The sequence below is a fragment of the Oculina patagonica genome, chromosome 3, assembly GCF_052425735.1.
Source record: "Oculina patagonica isolate OP01 chromosome 3, crgOcupat, whole genome shotgun sequence".
NCBI lineage: Eukaryota > Metazoa > Cnidaria > Anthozoa > Scleractinia > Oculinidae > Oculina > Oculina patagonica.
In genome coordinates this window covers 7047383-7065650 of record NC_135760.1, presented here as the reverse complement: position 1 = coordinate 7065650, position 18268 = coordinate 7047383, and the positions used below count along the sequence as shown (strand labels likewise).

At 37.0% G+C, this 18268-nt stretch overlaps 1 protein-coding gene across 1 annotated transcript; it reads left to right on the top strand.

Moving 5' to 3' along the window:
• Positions 1-9: 9 nt before the first annotated feature.
• On the top strand, positions 10-17121 carry LOC144645162 (eukaryotic translation initiation factor 2 subunit 1-like). The gene is made up of 6 exons (XM_078504644.1): positions 10-328; positions 1388-1467; positions 2962-3110; positions 4139-4343; positions 12656-12799; positions 16564-17121. The coding sequence occupies exons 1-6, from the start codon at positions 91-93 to the stop codon at positions 16699-16701; spliced, it is 954 nt and encodes a 317-aa protein (XP_078360770.1). The 5' UTR covers positions 10-90; the 3' UTR covers positions 16702-17121.
• The last annotated feature ends 1147 nt before the right edge of the window (positions 17122-18268 follow it).

Below are 18268 nucleotides of genomic sequence, written 5' to 3'. Positions count from 1 at the left end.
ATGAGTCAGCGGTCACTTTATTGCATCAGTTTTTGCACATGGTGGATTTCTGAAATAATTTATATCTTTCAAGTTTCTATCGTCGTCAAAATGCCAATCGGCTGTAGATTTTACAAACACATATACCCAGAAATTGACGATGTGGTCATGGTTAATGTGCGAAGCATCGCCGAGATGGGCGCTTACGTGAATTTGTTAGAATACAACAACATCGAGGGAATGATTCTTTTGAGCGAATTGTCAAGAAGACGAATCCGTTCAATCAACAAACTTATCAGAGTTGGAAGGAACGAGTGTGTGGTGGTTATCCGTGTGGACAAGGACAAAGGTTTGTTGTTGTTTTGCCTCTGTTCCTCTGTGTTTTTCAAGGACAGTTCTTTGTATTGTGTTGTCGCCATTTTGATTTTGTTGGTGCATGCGTAGTTAGCATAATCCACGTAAAAGAGTAACTGAATGTCCATTTACACTGCAGTGGTATGCATAAAATAATAAAACAAATGAACATGGTTGCCAATTTTATCCGAGACAAACTAGACAACCATTTTGTATCAGTCACTGGGTCTTCTAGAGAACTAGAAAACCCAGCATATATAGTAATATACCTGCCAACTTTTTTGGGGTCAAAGGCATGAGATTTTTATCCTGAGAGTCCTAGGATTTCCGGAGACAACACAACCAATTTCAAAGATTCTCGAAGATATCCGGAGTATTCCAAAGACATTTCGAACATATCCCGTGCTCAGCCCTGACACTGTTTTGCTAAACACAACCTCATTCCCAATGCTTTTTGTGTCAAACTCTGAGTTTTCGGGGAAAATTGCAAAACGCATTGTCATTTACTCAATTTTACACTGGGTTTTCATTCCTCACATTGGTTCAAGTTTACATTTTTGGAAAGTGTGTCAGTTATGGTTGTAATAACTCACGTTTTTCGACTATGCCTACAAAATTTGTTCGTAAGGGTTAGTTGGCATGAGATCAAAGTTTTCAACTCACAGGTGGGAAACTCACACCTAAGGCGTGAGAGTTGGCAGGTATCAGCATACGATATAATAAGAAGTCACACTCAGGCAACTGGTGGGTCCACACTGCCTACATGTAAGCTTATCCAAATATTGTTATTCCTCCATTTTGTAACCTTACTAATTTAACTAGTTCTCAATTTGTCAAATGTTTGTAAGCACATCAAGTAGGGTACCTTTAAATGTGCTAAAAAGTTTTATCGTCGTTATCATCATTATCACTGGTTTTATCTGGAATCATCAAAAATTATTTGAATTAAATGATCACACACTAATTATAATTATGATTTTTAGCCACCAAAGTTTTAGTGTAATGAAAACAATTTTTAGCCTGACATGTAAATAATTTTTGAAATACTTGGCAGGATACATTGATTTGTCCAAAAGAAGAGTTTCACCAGAAGAAATCAAGAAATGTGAAGAAAAGTATACAAAAGCAAAAACTGTAAGTATGTTATCACTTATCAGTCTTGTATAATTATTTTAACTACATTTTGTATACTTATTTCAATATACCGTATTTATTCGGTTATAAGGCGCACGGTTTTTTCAAGGAAAATCTGTTTTTCTGTGGAAAGTTTATGCCAAAATTGGGGTGCGTCTTATAGCCGAGTATTTTCGCCTAACAGAATCTTATGACCGCCATTTTACCGGAACTTACAAATAAAACAATAAAATGAAACACTTAATGTTGGTCAATGACTTTTAGAGCAGGAAAACTGATATAAGAAACAGTAAGTTTTAATGTAAAGTTTATTGTCACGTATAAACAAGTTTTAGCAACGCGTGACTATGCCAGCATTTTGTTGAAACAGACAAAGAAAATCAAGCATACTCATTTGAAACAAACCTTTCTAGGCCTGGAATGTTGGAAATGACTTTAGAAGACAGGGAAAACACCAAAAAAGCTTGAGAATCTTTCAAAACCACTCGATAAACAAAGTACGAAGCGATACGAAGCCGCGCTTGAGAACTTGGTAACCAAGCTACAAACTCAGTGGTTACTGGAAACTGCACATCTGCCAGGTTACTAAGCAGCTAAATTCGAAGCATGAACGATGGAAAGATGTTTTGCTCAAGTGGATTTACGTCTTTTTTAGCAAGAAATGTTACCTTTTCACTCGAAGATTGTGCTAAGGAGTATGAACAACATTCAATCATTCAAATTCTGTAAGAAGAACTGTCCTTAAATTGATCACCGAATCTTTTCAACTCTCCAACTCATGGTGCGTCTTATAACCGAGTGTTTTCGGAATATTTTCAGTTTGGAAACTTGGCATGACAAAGTTGCCAAGTTTGGGGTGCGTCTTATAACCGAGTGCGCCTTATAACCGAATAAATACGGTACACTGTACTCATGACACCTTAAAGCACTTGCTTCCCAACAATGTGACCACTTATGTCCAGGATTGAACGCAACTACGAAATTTACGAAAATTTTTGTTAATTCCGTAGTTGCGTTCAATCCGGGACATATCTCAATGTGACCCGGGTTGGATTACGGCCTGGCACAATGTGTGGGTTGAGTTTGTTGTTGATTCTTGCCTTGCTCTGAGGGTTTTTCTCTGGGTACTCCTGCCAGTTTTCCTCCCTCCTGAAAAAAACCAACATTTCCAAATTCCAGTTCAACCTGGATAGAGAACCTGCATATAAACCAGCTAGAGCTGATGTGGCTTCCTCTCATATTTGTAATTACCTTATTATAGGAATATAACGAAACATTTTAACAACGCGAACAAAATTTACGCGTAATAAAATCAACACCAATTTAAGAAAAGTTCTGGTTAAATCCTTGTAGTAAAAAAGTTAACGTCAATAAAATTATTGCAAATTTTTGAAATTCATGTTAATACCATGTATCGTTAATTTCCTATAATAAGGTATGATGATTTTAATTACAGTTGAGCATATTTTCTTCTGTTCACATCTGTTTCTTTAGGTGTACAGTATTTTGAGGCACTGTGCGGAGATCTTGGGATATGAGACTGACAGACAGTTAGAAGAACTGTATGAGAAGACTGCCTGGTATTTTGATGAAAAGTACAAGTCACCAGGAAGTTCATTTGAAGTCTTCAAATTAGCAGTGGGGTAAGAAATTTAAGAAATTCTTCAAAGCAATAACTTACAATGCAAATCCGAAAAGCGTTTGCTAGCACTTTGATTTGACTATGACATGTTAATAGGCCATTTCTGAGTTGGGTTTTGCAGGGCTCGAGACTAACTTTTTGGCTAACTAACCAAGTGGCTAGTGACAGCTTTGATTTCACTAGCCAAAACGTATTTTCTACTAGCCACAATTTTAAGCATAGTTCTTTTTTTAGGGGGGGGGGGGGGGGTGAAAACAATGTCCGATAATGTTTAAACCTTTAGCCATAAAATGTTCCTTAAATCTTAAGGGTTTTTTTCCTTAAAAAGTTGGGCTGCGTTGGGATGTACATGCGTTTTTGTCAACTAGAATTTTGTTTAAAGCTTCACATTCTATAATGTCAACAGTTTACTTGTTAGTTATAATTATTCTCTGAGAGACGATTTTAATAAATGCGGTTTCTTGCCACTAATGCCTGATTTTTTCACTAGCCATTTTGGCTAGTGAAAGGTCAAAAGCTACTAGCCAAAACTGCATTTTTACTAGCCTTTGGCTAGTTGGCTACCGTTAGTCTCGAGCCCTGTTTTGTCTCTGTTTCAAAATGACTCCTTGTGCAAACGTTTTCATACGAAAATGGGTTAGATTTGCATGAAAATGAACGTGCAGGCGAAACTAATTATTGCTGGGGTTTGATCTGTCATTTGATTGTTGCAGCACAATACAGTGTAGGCTAATTCCAAGGAATTATAGGAATTATTCCTATATAATTCGCCAAAATGTTGTTCAACTCTCATTTGATTAGTTTCAGTGTTCCAGATAACTGTACGCGTAAGATAAAAACATCCAGTTTTTTTTTACAAAATATGCCATTTCAACATGTACAGCCGAGCTGGGGTCTCTGGTTTTCCTCCCTCCTGAAAAACTAACATTTCCAAATTCCAATTCGACCTGGATATAGGGCCTGCATGAAAAAAAGCAAGCACTGATGTGGCATCCTCTTTAAATATTTATTTTATTATCAATGTTTCAGAGATCCAACAGTGCTTGATGAATTGGATCTTGATGAGAAAACCAAATCCACTCTGCATGCTAACATCATGAGACGTCTCACTCCTCAAGCTGTTAAGATTCGTGCTGATATTGAAGTGTCATGTTATGCTTATGATGGCATTGATGCTGTAAAGAACTCATTGCTTGAAGGACTAAAGTGCTCCTCAGAAGATGTTCCTATCAAGGTATGTATGGCACAGGCTTTAAGCCAGGATATAAAAAGTGGGAGTCCAAAATTTTTATCAGGCCTGACTTTGTCCCCATAGGAGGGCCTGAGGAGCATGCAAGGTGTTTTTCTGCAGTTATAAGTGCAAAGGTATCTAAAGATTTCCAAATTTGCTGGAAAAAACCTCTGTATACAGTAATTCATATTAAATTTCTGTGACAAGTGGCCATCCATAGGACTCCTCGACTCCCACCTGGCTAAAAGCCTGGTATGGAATAGTAAAATCTTGTTTTATGACAGTCTCCTTCGCAGCTGCTATTTGGGTCATCACACAAAGCATTTCCCCACTGACAGCTGCTTGAACCCGAACCACTTTCCCTTCCTTTTGTTCTTACCCCAGTAGCTTTGACACCTATTGGCAGAAATGTGATAGTTGCTATTTGCCAGAAAACTGTTATATTGCTGCAAATTTTGAATTTTCTTTCTGTCATAGTACTTGAAATTTATTTTTTGAACATTTATTTTTTGGGAGAGGTTTAAGTTTAAGCAGCCATTGGTGGGGGAGAGAGCATTGCACGATGAGCCCAAACAACAGCTGTTAATTAGATCAATAACGCCAAAGTGTGTGTAGATCAACACATAGTCAGGATCCCGTCCATGTAGAAAGGAAGGCTGTAGTTAGGTACATGTGCATCATATGTAAGAGTTATGCGCATGTAAAGCGCATGTAAACGGGGACAAACTTATTGTCAACGGAAAAGCCTACTTTCATTTCAACATCCCTGCCCGCTGGCTAAACGCCGAACAAGAAGATCAAGACGCGGAACATGACGAAGAATCACCGGATATAAACGCTTCGGCGACAGACTTTACATACGAAACAACGGTCGAGTAAGTACTAACTTTCACGAAGCGAACCTTCGTAACACTTATCTACTTATTTATTTGTTTGGTTCCTATTTAAAAAGTAGACCTTTTTTTCCTGTGCGGAGCACCGCTAGATTTTGTCTATAAAATATTATTCCTTGATGACCAACACGCACACCGATTACCGAATTTGCGTTCAGGCCTTTAGAGCCTATTTTATTTTACTTAAAATTATTTCTCGTGGTAATAGTTGTTTCAATGTTTTTGTTCTTTGGCTTTTTAGTTTTGTTTGTATATCATATACTGCTTCCACCTTATGCAAATTCTACCAGATTCATCAAATACCATCTGAAAATGCTAATTTCTTTCTTACACCTTTGCAAATTTATAACCATTCAACAACTATGACGAATCAACCTACTTTTCCTATCTACAAATCCCCAAGAGGAATGTTGTCAAAGGTACATCATGTTTTCTGGTCTTCAAAAGATGCCATTGTTACTTTTTCTTTGGAATATTCACACTAAACCTGAAATGTCTCTCTCTTAATGTAAGAGGGCTAAATAAATCGATAAAAAGACGCTCCATCTTTAGGTGGCTTCACAAACAAAATAAGGATGTTATCTTTCTTCAGGAAACGTACAGCTCCAACGAAACCGCTAAAATCTGGGAAACAGAATGGGGCGGAAAAGTTCTTTTTAATCACGGAACATATCACAGCAGAGGAGTAATGATCCTATTTAACCCCAAATTAGATTGCCAAATTGACGAGGTAGTCCGAGATAAAAACGGAAGGTTTCTTAGCACAAAGATCACTCTTGATGATTGTCAAATCGTTTTAACCAATGTTTACGCTCCAAACGACACTAACCAACAAGTTCTCTTTTTTAAGGAGATTCAAAAATCTCTCAGCAAGTTCGCGCAAGAGAAATTTATTATTGGTGGTGATTTTAACTGCGCTCTTTCACCAAGTGACAAAGAAGGAGGGAATCCTACTTCAAAAAAACAATCCGTCATTAAAGAAATCGATAATTTATGTCACCTTTACAGTTTGTGTGACATTTGGCGCTCCTTAAATCCGACTGCAAAACAATTTACATGGAGAAACAAGTCTTTTAAGGTCCAGTGTCGCCTAGATTACTTTCTAATATCGAAAGAGCTTAGTAGCACTACAATCAAATGTGATATTTTGTACGCTCCAAATACAGACCATTCTGCGATACAATTACATCTATTAAGCGAAGAGTTGAAACAACAAAAGGGACCTGGCTTTTGGAAATTTAACTCTTCCCTTCTTGAAGATAAGCAATACGTTTCTGACTTGCGCAAAAACTTAACAAACTTCATAGAAAAGTACCGAGACGTTGAAGACTTAGGCCTAAAATGGGATCTTGTCAAAATGGAAATTAGAGGTTTTACTGTCAAATTTTCAAAAATCAAAGCAAGAAGAAGACGAGATGAAGAAGTTTTCCTCCAAAAGAAAATCAACGAATTATTTACAAAAGCCGAAAAGAATAGAAACAACAGGCCAATAATTTGTGAACTTAATTCTACTCGAGCTCGTCTAGAAAAAATAATGGCACTTAAAACTCGCGGCACCATCATCAGGAGTCGCGCAAGATGGCATGAACAAGGAGAACGCAACAACAAATATTTTTTAAACCTTGAAAAAAGAAACCACTCCAGAAAGTTAGTCTCTAAACTGAAGCTACCGAACGATTCTGTCATAACTAACCAGTTTGACATTTTAGAAGAACAAAGTAAATTTTATAAATCGCTATATACCTCGCAACACGCGGAAAATGTTAAGAAACCGGAAGAGGGCGTTTTCTTTAATCCCAGCAACATCTCAGCTTTATCGGACCATGAACAGGCTCTATGTGAAGGTTTGATTACAGAAAATGAGGCTTTCAAAGCACTCAAAGAATTTGCAGCAGCCAAAACTCCGGGTACCGATGGTCTGTCGACTGAATTTTTAAAATTTTTCTGGCCTGAGCTTAAATCTCTAATTGTTGAAAGTTTTAATTATGCTTTTCTTAACGGTTCCTTGTCGATATCCCAACGACGAGGTATAATTTCGCTTATTCCCAAAAAAAATAAAGACAAAACCATCCTTGAGAACCTAAGACCAATATCTCTTTTAAACGTTGATTACAAAATTCTCACTAAAGTTTTGGCTAATCGTTTAGAAAAGGTATTACCTAAAATAATAAATCCCGACCAAACCGGTTATGTGAAAGGGCGATACATTGGAGAAAATATCAGATTGATCCAAGATTTGATGTTCCATTTGGATAAAGAAAATTCGCCTGGCATCGCCGTTTTTGTCGATTTCCGGAAAGCCTTCGACACAATTGAGTGGAACTACCTGGAGAAGGCTCTCACACTCTTTAACTTTGGGCCCGATTTCCTAAAATGGTTCAAGACTGTATATTCAAATATTTCTAGCTGTATTCTCAACAATGGTCACGCTTCTCACTTCTTTTCTTTAACTCGTGGAGTGAGACAAGGCTGTCCAATATCAGGCCTTCTTTTTGTTATTGGTCTTGATCTTCTCGCAAGAGCCATCAAAAATCACGATCTTATTAAAGGAATTACAATAAGAAACCATGAAATAAAAACCACCATGTATGCAGATGACACCACAGTCTTTCTTAGCGATACAGAATCTGTTCCCCATTTACTCGAACTGCTAAACCAATTTAAGGTTGTCTCCGGCCTAGAAGTCAATTCCACCAAAACCGAAGCTATGTGGCTCGGCAAATGGAAAAATAGATGTGATACACCTTTCAATTTTAAATGGCCCGTCGACCCGATCTGCGCTTTAGGCGTCTTCTTTTCCTACGACACCACAAAAGCGGATAAGCTTAACTTCGACGAAAAGTTGCGAAGTATGGAAAAAGTTTTGAATATTTGGAAAAATAGGAAACTGACTTTAATTGGCAGAATAAATATCGTTAAAACTCTAGCCTTATCCAAATTAATTTTCAACAGCTCTAACCTCAGTTTACCAAAGGACTTGCCTGACACGATCAACAACATGATTTTTAATTTTATTTGGGAAGGTAAACCTCCCAAAATAAAGAAAACTACAGTCATAGGACAAAAAAACAAAGGCGGCCTAAAAATGATTGACTTTAAGGTAATGGAAACCGCTTTAAAAATCTCATGGATTAACAGGATACACCAAAACTCTTCCTCCTCCTGGAAAATTCTCATTGAACATTTCTTTAGGCAACATGGCGGCCTTTCTTTCCTATTAAACTGCAGATACAATTCAAGGCAACTTGATCTAAACAATGCACCACCCTTTTACCAAGTGATATTAAAGCATTGGCAGGAAAACAAACATATTATCTCAGAAGACAATATTAAACGGCAAAATGAAATTATATGGAATAATAAAAACATCTTAATAAACAAACACATGATCTATTTAAAACAATGGCACCAAAGCGGCATTACCTTTATTAGCGACTTGCTTGATGATGATTTTAGTTTCTTATCGCATACCACATTTCAACAAACTTTTCAGCTGAAAATCCCGTTCACAACTTATTATGGTCTAATAAACGCAATTCCACCAAGCTGGAGATGCGAAATCAAAGCAGCAAAAGACCAATTTGAAAACGAAAATGCGTCGCAAGAATCCCCTTTACGCAATATTATTAACACCCGTTCTGTTTATGCAGCTATTACGGATCATTACTTCCAACCTCCAACTGCTGAACAAAGACTTCTACGGTATGGTTTCTCCCAAGAAAGCCTAAAAAATGTTTACAACTTCCCTTTTGCAATTACGATCGAAACAAAGCTTCAAATCTTTCAATATAAAATCATCCATAATATACTTCCTACCAGGTATTCGCTTTTTCGTATGAATTTATGCGACTCTGAAACTTGTCATTTATGTAAAACGCAGCCGCAAACATTGCCTCATCTACTCTACCGATGTCCAAAAATTTCTAATTTCTGGACTGCATTTCAAAAGTGGTGGTCCGAAAAACAACAAAATACAATTACTCTTTCAGAACGCGATATCCTTTACGGCTGGCATGACAACGCCATACAAACAAAAGATATTTTAAATTACATATCACTTGTAGCTAAGTATTATATCTTTTGTACGACCCAAGACTGCGATGATGTACCTTTTGACGGCTTTCCTCCTTTTCTAAAAAACAGATTGGATACTCTACAACATATTGCAGTTAGAAATAAAACTATTAACAATTTCGAATTAAAGTGGAAAGACTTTATGTAAGCTTATTTCCTTGTTTATTTATTTTATATTTTTTCATTTACTTTATTTTCCTATGTACCTGTACCTTTATTTTCATATGTAAATTGTAACAGTTTATAAACTACGTAACTTAATTGTAACTTACGTCTGCTCTTTTTTTTTTCTTACACTGTAAATTGTAACAGTTTATAAACTACGTAACTTAATTGTAAAAAAAAAAAAAAAAAAAAAAAAAAAAAAAATATGTAAGAGTTACCGTAAAGTTCCATGTATAAGCCACACCACCGATTTGGAAGCTCAAATTTTGGGGATAAAAAAACAAACATTGCAGCACTTTCTTCGAAAGAAACCACATTTTCAAGATTCTTGGAAACTGCTACCCGCAACAAGATAAAAATTTCATGCAGAATAACAGTTTGATAATCCAGCAGATGTATGTGCTGTGAAGGTCAATAAAAAAGCGAAGCGGTCGGTCATTTGCCTTTCTCGCACACAGCAGAAAGACATGCTTCGAAGTGACCGGCAGGCTTCACTGCAAACAGCTTTGCAGAGGAACTTAAAGGCAGTGAACAACAACATAGTTTTTAGGTTGTTATATGTTTATTCAATGACGTCTTGAGAAGTTTTTTTATGAATATTAAGTACTGGTAGGCCTTTGAGAACTCCAACCAGAGATGTTTCCGTAGATAAGCCGCACCCCCAATTTTTGACTTTTGGCAAGCCTATTACATTGTGTACAGCTCAGGCCAGAACTGTTTTTTTTTTTTTACGATAAAGCATTTGCATGTAGCGAGTATTGCTACCCTCCCCTGGTGGGACCTAGTGTCGTATAGCCCCCCCCCCCCCACACCCAAAAAAAAAATTTCTTATCAAGTTGCCATGGCAATTCATTGAAACAACTTAGAGTATTTCTACTCCACCTGCAAGTCCAATGCAGGGCTACCCCCTTGCACAAAACTTGCTGGTACCCATTTATGCATCTTGGTGGAGAGAGGCACTGTGAGAGATACATGTACCGGTAATTAATATACAATCTTCGTTCACTGTCCAAAATCCACGCGCGCAATTGGTTAAAATAGATCACGTGATTTTGCTTTACCTGTCGTCAGCAAACTCAGACAGTGCAGTATTGACAATAATGCACAAAAATCGTGCATTATTGAAGGTGTCTTCAGCTTCAAGGCTTGTAGAAGTGGAAGAAAAGTATATTCCTCAAATTATCAACGATCCAATACCAAACAAAATCGAAGAGGATAACAACTTGAAGCGCTTTCATGTTCAAAGGTAAACTGCAGCTCAATAAATACATTTTTGTGTGCGATTGACTTGCTTGTAGTTGCTTGATTGTGAAAGCCATCGACTTGCATTGAACAAGCTTCTCGCTGACTGTATTTATGAACGACCACAGCTGATGAACGATTTTATGAACCATTTTAAGCTTTATTTCTGTACGGCTAATTTGTGATTTTTATATTATTGATGTAATCCCGTGTAATTATGTACTACTACACTTCCTATTTTTAAACATTAAGTTTGTTGTTTGAAGCTCGTTCAGTCGATGATCGGTTGCAGTTCGATGCAGTGTACTCAGATTGTATATTAAAAGGGTTAGAGTCTGTTCGTTCGTGTTTTGTTGACAAATACACGCACTTGCTGGCCTCACAATGAACTCAAAATTTTCAATACTGCACTCGGCTACGCCTCGTGCAGTATTGAAAATTTCTCGTTCATTGTGCGGCCAGCGCGTGCGTGTATTTGTCAACAAAACACTCACAACAGTCTCTAACCCATAAGTGTCTTGCCTTAAAACACAACACATAGACTCCAGCCAGGGCTTGAACCTGGTCCGCTTGATCCAGAGTCCAGTGCACTAACCATACGGCCGCTGTGCCTCCCACATAACACAAGGATAATGTTAATGCAGACTATTCAATCACATATCAAAGATTCGCAAATATCTCACTCAGGACTCTGCGGAAATTCTCATTCACGCTTTTATTGGTTCCAAGCTCGACTATTGCAACTCAATTCTGTATGGTATTCCGAAAAAGTTAATTTGTAAATAACAGCGTGTTCAGAATACAGCTGCTCACATTGTCACGTTAACAAGAAAATATGATTCTATTACCCCAATAATGTTTAAGCTACACTGGCTACCCGTACAATTCCGTATTATTTTTAAACTACTGTTAATAGTCTACAAAGCACTCAACGACAAAACACCATCCTATGTTTCTAGTATGCTAAGTTTTAGAACGTTCTCTCGGTCACTACGTTCCAGTGGCCAAGAACTGCTAACTGAGCCCATGGCTAAACTCAAGACCTACGGAGACCGGGCGTTCAGCACTGCTGCGCCAAGGCTGTGGAACAACCTGCCACTGAGCATCCGAAAATCAGCATCAGAAGACATTTTTAAGAAGAACCTAAAAACTTATCTTTTTAAAGAAGCTTATGACATTTAATTTTTATTTCTTATACACGTTTACTTTAAGTCCAGTTAAATAATCATGATATTTTTAGTTTTTAAATTTTTAACTTTTAAAACTTCACTCTCTGCATGTATAGATATTTTAGCTCAATAGATTAATTTAGTTAGGTATTTTTATATTTTATTTTTATATTTTAGCATAGTGATTGTAAAGCGCTATGAAAGACTAGCTAAATAGCGCTATAGAAATGATTATTATTATTATTTATTATTATCAACAAACAGTCTTGATGCGCCCCCAAATTCTCTGTAGTAATATTAAAAGAAATGCATTACAAGCACTAAGAAGAATATTAAGATGGTTTCCACCTAACATTTGAGCAATACAGGCAAAAATAAAGTTACCAAAGAGACCCCATAGCATGGTAACAGTTTTAAGTACAGCTAACAAAAAACTGCCAAAACTTTAGCACTCAAGCTAACCCTGCGAGAGAAAAATGGATTTGAAATTATCTACATTTCAGTTAAAATGGTGTTTCACACCAGTTCAAAACAAAATGGCATGCGTTTTAAACATTTTTACGAGGTTTGACTTTAATCTTCTCAATAATGCTTTAGAATTTAATTACAGGGTCACTAAGCCAAATGAATTTCATAAGATCCTTTAAATAGCATACAATATTAATGTTGCCATGCTATGAGTAGACTTTTGGTACTTAGTTTTCGCACTCATTGCTCGACCTTTCAGTGGAATCCGTCTTAAACTGATGGATTTTATTTGAATATTTTTCAGATTAATTTGATAGCAGCTCCACTGTATGTGATAACAACAACGACCTTGGATCGTGATGATGGACTCAAGGGTTTGACAGATGCCGTGGATGCCATTAGAACTACCATCAAGAAATATGGAGGAGAATTTAACGAAAAGGCTGCTGTAAGTTTCCACAAATAAGTTTTACCATTTTGTTGAAATTTAAATCTCCTTTCCAAGTCCTACTCATTGTACAGTGTATATGATGTGGTTCATTTTCATCCTAAGTACAGTTTAGTATTTTCCTTTGTTCTGGTGTATGGTAATAAATACCAGATTGTACGAAGGGTAAAATTGAACCATAACATATATACAGTAGAACCCCGGTAACTTGAACTCTGAAGGGAAACGAAAAACAGTTCGAGTTATCGGGGTCAAGTGAATATTTAATTTGCCAAGTTAATACGTGATAGTTTACTGATTTTTCAGCACTTCAGTATACAGTATAGTGTAAATTAAACTTATCTCGTCAGAAACTCTAACACGATCATAGCTTCTTTTGATTAGAGTGGAAAATGGCTGTCATATACGTGATCTGTTCGTTGCTCTAATCAATGGGCAACCGTGGCAAGTTACAAAAACCGAAATTCAAGTTATCGGGGTAAATTTGACCCAAAATTTGATCAAGGGAAACAAAATTTAGTTTAAGTTAGCGGGGTTTTCAAGTTATCCGAGTTCGAGTTAACTGAGCAAAAATAACTGAAAAGTGAGGTCAAATCCAATGGAATGGAAGTTAGTTCGAGTTAGCGGGGTTGTTCAAGTTATCCGAGTTCGAGTTACTGGGGTTCTACTGTATTTCCAAGATAAGAAATGTTGTTGTTTCCCTAACTGTGAAAATGTGAAGGCCAACTGCAAAAACAAATTTAACTCACCTCCTTTCTCTTGAAGCTTAATGTACCCTCCTCTTTTCATTCATCACACTAGCCAGGGACTCCCCCTCCCCCACCTCTTCTCTCCAAATAACCTTCAACCACCCTCCCCATTGATAAAAAGTGACCAATCCCTTACATGAATATCCTCATTTTTAGTGCAGAATGCACTATTGTGATGGTTTGTTGGGGCTGTCGTCCGCTAAACCCCTAAACCCCTAAACCCCTAAAGCGCTATGGTGTAAACTTTAATAGTCAATTAATTAATTAATATCAATTAATTAATTATTATCAATTAATATCAATTAATTAATTATTTCTTGTGAAGGGGGTGGGGGTGGGGAGCACCTGACCGTACCCCTAGGTAAAACCTGGAGCACATCTACGTTACTTTCATATGAAGATCTCAAACGTATATATTTGTTTCAGAAAACCCTTTGCTCTCCTTGTGGTACTACTCAACGTAATTTACACCAAACGCATGCGCAGATTAGTCTACGTTGTTTTCTGGAACTATCATGAACATCGCTTGTATTGCGTGTTTGCGGTAGGCTTCCTGCAGACTTCTTGGCGCCAAGTAAAAACCGCAAATTAATTAAATTAGATTTTGAGACTTTCACATTGCTTTCGTAATTAGGTATGCAAAAACTTGCACCGGGATTTTCGGCGTAAACACCTGCTAACCAGGAAACAAATATCCTAGCTGTACTGCGTTTTAAAAAACCTGTCGAAAAATATGTTTTTTGATTAGATTGTTTCTTTAGTTTTTGAGAATCGTCTTTCGTGCAGTCTAAACCGTAACTTAATTAAATTAACAAATGTCATCGATGCCGCCGTAAAACAAACAATAACTATTCAAAGTGGCTATGAGCCACTAAACTCGGAAAATTTATTATGAAACAAGAATCGAAAACAACAAACTGACAAATAGAGATTTGCTAAAACAAATGATGTTAAACTTTCCACAACTCAGATCACTTCACTTAGTTTCATTGTCATCAAGCTGCTCATCGAGAGCAGGTTGTTTGGAAGGTTGGCAAAATAATAATATCATCAGAAAAAATAAGTTTTGGTTTATTTCAAGAAAACTGACATGAATACAATATTTCGGCTGGTAGTTAAGCATGCATGTACCGTATTTATTCGGCTATAAGCCGAGACCCTAGACTTTTAGTTTTTGGAACCAGTTAGACTCTCACAAAAAATAAACACGAAACCCCTGGCTATAAGCCGAGACCCAATTTTTCCTTTAAACTATAAAACGATCCACGTACAGCGAATCAACATATTCGTTAAATCACAACTATGCAATTGAAAAACAACAAATCACTGATAAAGAATGAATTCATTAATAGAACCGTACACAATTAAGCGTGACAAAACATTCACCTGAGTTCAGAATCCCATCTCAAACAAACACGCATTCTTCTGAAGAATTAAGCAGTTATCGATCATCATGCCAAAAGCTACTGGTTTTCAAACAACTAAACCTTCAAATTGAAAGTTGTTGCCGAGGTAGAGACAGTTCAGAACAACTGCAAAATCGCCAGAGAATACGGGATGATTGCTGATGATTCAGTGAATCTTCAGTCCGTCGTAATTCGCCAGGTTGCTAGCGAAAAGATCAAGCAGATCAAGCGGGTGAACTTTGTCATCAAAACGAAACATGTGCTGTTACCAGTACTTGTCGAGTATCCTCAATCCATTCAAACTCTTCTGAAGTGCTTTCTTTTAGCAGAGAAGTCGTGGTATTTTAAGTTTTAGCTTTTGAACAAAAATATTGCATGCAACCGATTTCTGTCAGATCGTGTTACAATGTTTACCAAGCGCGTGGGAAAGACCGCTTCTGATTGGCCAGTTTCTGGTGTCGCGACAACAAGTCAAATAGATCGATTCCTTCTTGACCCTTCTTCTCTTGAAAAGTCACGTTAGCAGTGATTTTGCAAATTTAAAACTAAACTTAAAGGAAGGAACAGAAGGAAAGGAACAGAAACAGTCTCAGGCAGAAATAATTATTGTAGAAGAGATTGCGAGGAAATTGTTTAAGACATGCGGGATTTCGAATGCCCTCGTCAGTTCAAAAGACGATCACGATCACGTACGCCGACAAAACAATAATATTCCAGAGCGAGCCGATGGAGGACGAGTTCCAGCCTAAATAGCGACGAAGACGAATAAAAACTTAATTCCTAACGCTGCGTCATTAAACCAAATGGCTTTTTAGGAGCCGCCGCTAAAATAAAAGGTAATGACCAAAAATAAATACAAACGTTTGTTAATTTTCGTTTGTTGATGACCGCTCGGCTTATAAATGAATATTTCATTCAAATTGAACTTTTTTCTAGTACCATCTAATTTTTTTCGGAAATACTCGGCGATAAATCGAACCCCAAGTTTTGTTGAATTTTAACCAGTTCTCAGTAAGATTTGGTGAAAATATATAGTCTTTGTGTACTTCATATATGCGCATGCGTTCAGCACGAAATTCCGTGTGCTTGGGTCTACGCCTGGAAGAATGCATACCACAAGGAGAACATTGGGTTTTCAGAAACAAATATATAGCCTTTGTGTACTTCATATAAAGTAACAAAGTAAAGCTCGCGTTTTAGCCAACCCCCCTACCCGCTTCACAAGATTAATTGATTAATTTAATTTGATATTAATTAATTAATTCAATTAAAATGTCTAACAGGAAACGAGTGAAGGAGTGAGGGAGTGAAGGAGTGAAATCGGCCCTCTCACCAAAACTCGGAATTTTCCGAGTTAAAAAACAAAAGTTTCATGTTATCGCATTTTCAAGGAAGACAAAAGTATTTTGTTACAAACGAACAAAAGTGTCGTGATACGTTTGCAAAGATTAGCGTAAGGAACACCTGGGAAAGAATACAAGTAGCCTGTGAACAGTTTTTCCGAAAGTAAAATAAAGCAAATAAACACGAACATATATAAAACATCATACTTTCAATTGTTCCATATTGCATTCTGCACTTACCAAATCATCAAGATTTTTTTTAATAGCCCAAGGTGGTCACAGAAAGTGATGAGGCTGAACTTGCCAAGCAAATGGAAAGATTGGAACGAGAAAACGCTGAAGTGGATGGTGATGATGACAACCCTGATGAAGAAGAAATATCAGAAGATATAAAAAATCTTTAAAAATCCATACAAAGTTCTGTTGTAACAATTTCTCATTTGCATACTGAACATTGGACATGTGCCACAAATGCTCATAAGTACATTTGTATCTAAAAGATTACTGGAGAGAACAATAATATTGACCTAACTTTACAGACAGTTTAGCCACACCTAAAAGGTGTTCCTTCCATTCGGCTCATCTGACGGTGCGTGGATTTGAACTGTGGTTTCCTGGTAACAGTTGGCGCCCATATAAGGGGACACCTTTAGGACTTCATTCAAGAGTCCCATAAGGTGCCCCCTTACTAAAACTCAAACGTACAAGTATAGCGCAGTTGCCCAAATGACTGTCATAAAATCAATACCAAAGTAATTTCAGAGTCAGTTGCCATGGCAACAAAGGAAACAAACAGGTTAAAAATTAAAATTGGATGATACTAATCTGAGATAGTACAGTTCATATTCTGATAACTTGAATCCTCAATAACTCAAACCTGCTAGGTAACTTTCTCACTACCGGTAATTTTATCCATGATGACTCAAACCTTTTACGATTTCCTGTGATGGTTTGAGTTATCAGGACTTGACTGTATTTCTATGCAATGGCTTTCAACACTGAATCATTGTAAGCTTTAATTTCATTTAAGAATGAGTACAGGTTTTGGCATAACTTTGTAATCAAAGAGATTCTGATTCTTGTCCTACAAAAGTTTTCCCTCTAGCATGCCATAATGAGAATTCTCCATGTCACTTAGCAACATCAGAGTCAATTGTTGATCATGGGAATTGGTCTTCGCTGGTTACTAGCTCCCCTGACTACTTTTTCACAAAAGGTCCAAAAGCTTCAATCCTTGTTGTGCAACTGCTGGAAACAAGGGCACTTAGACAGCTGGAACTAACCACACTAACCCAAAATGTTCCATTTTAAAAACATCTTGAATTATATTCAGTACTCATTTACTGAAATAGTGTTTTATTTTGGTTTAATCTCATACCCAAATCTTCTCAACCCTCAGAAGTGATTAAACATCCGAACTATTAATTCTTGTTTTGCAATGTGTTCTGTTACTTGAGTAAGCAACGAAGCTACAGATTTTCTGTTACTTGAGCAATGGACAAACAGAATACTTTTCAAAATAAAAATATATATATTCAAGCTATCTCTAGTGCTGGTATCTACATCCACGCTTAACCCTTTAAGCCCCAATATCCACATACGAATTCTCCTAACTGATCCCCATACATTTTCTTATACAATTAGTTGGGAGAATTTCTTAGATCAAAATAATTTCCTTTTGGCGATGACTCGATAATTTCCAACACTTGCACACAATAGACATGGAGTTGCACCCTTTCAAAGCGCACACAATTGCCAGAGAAATCCTCCTTTTGACAGAGACATTCACGTATGAATATTGAAACGAGAAATTTGTAAATGAGCTGAAAACTGCCAAAACTCGCTATTTTCAAAGTGGACCATTTTTCACACAATTGACATGGAGTTGCACCCTTTCAAACGTGTACACAATTGTCAAGGAAATCCTCCTATTGACGGAGATATTCATCCATGAATATTGAAACAATTGGA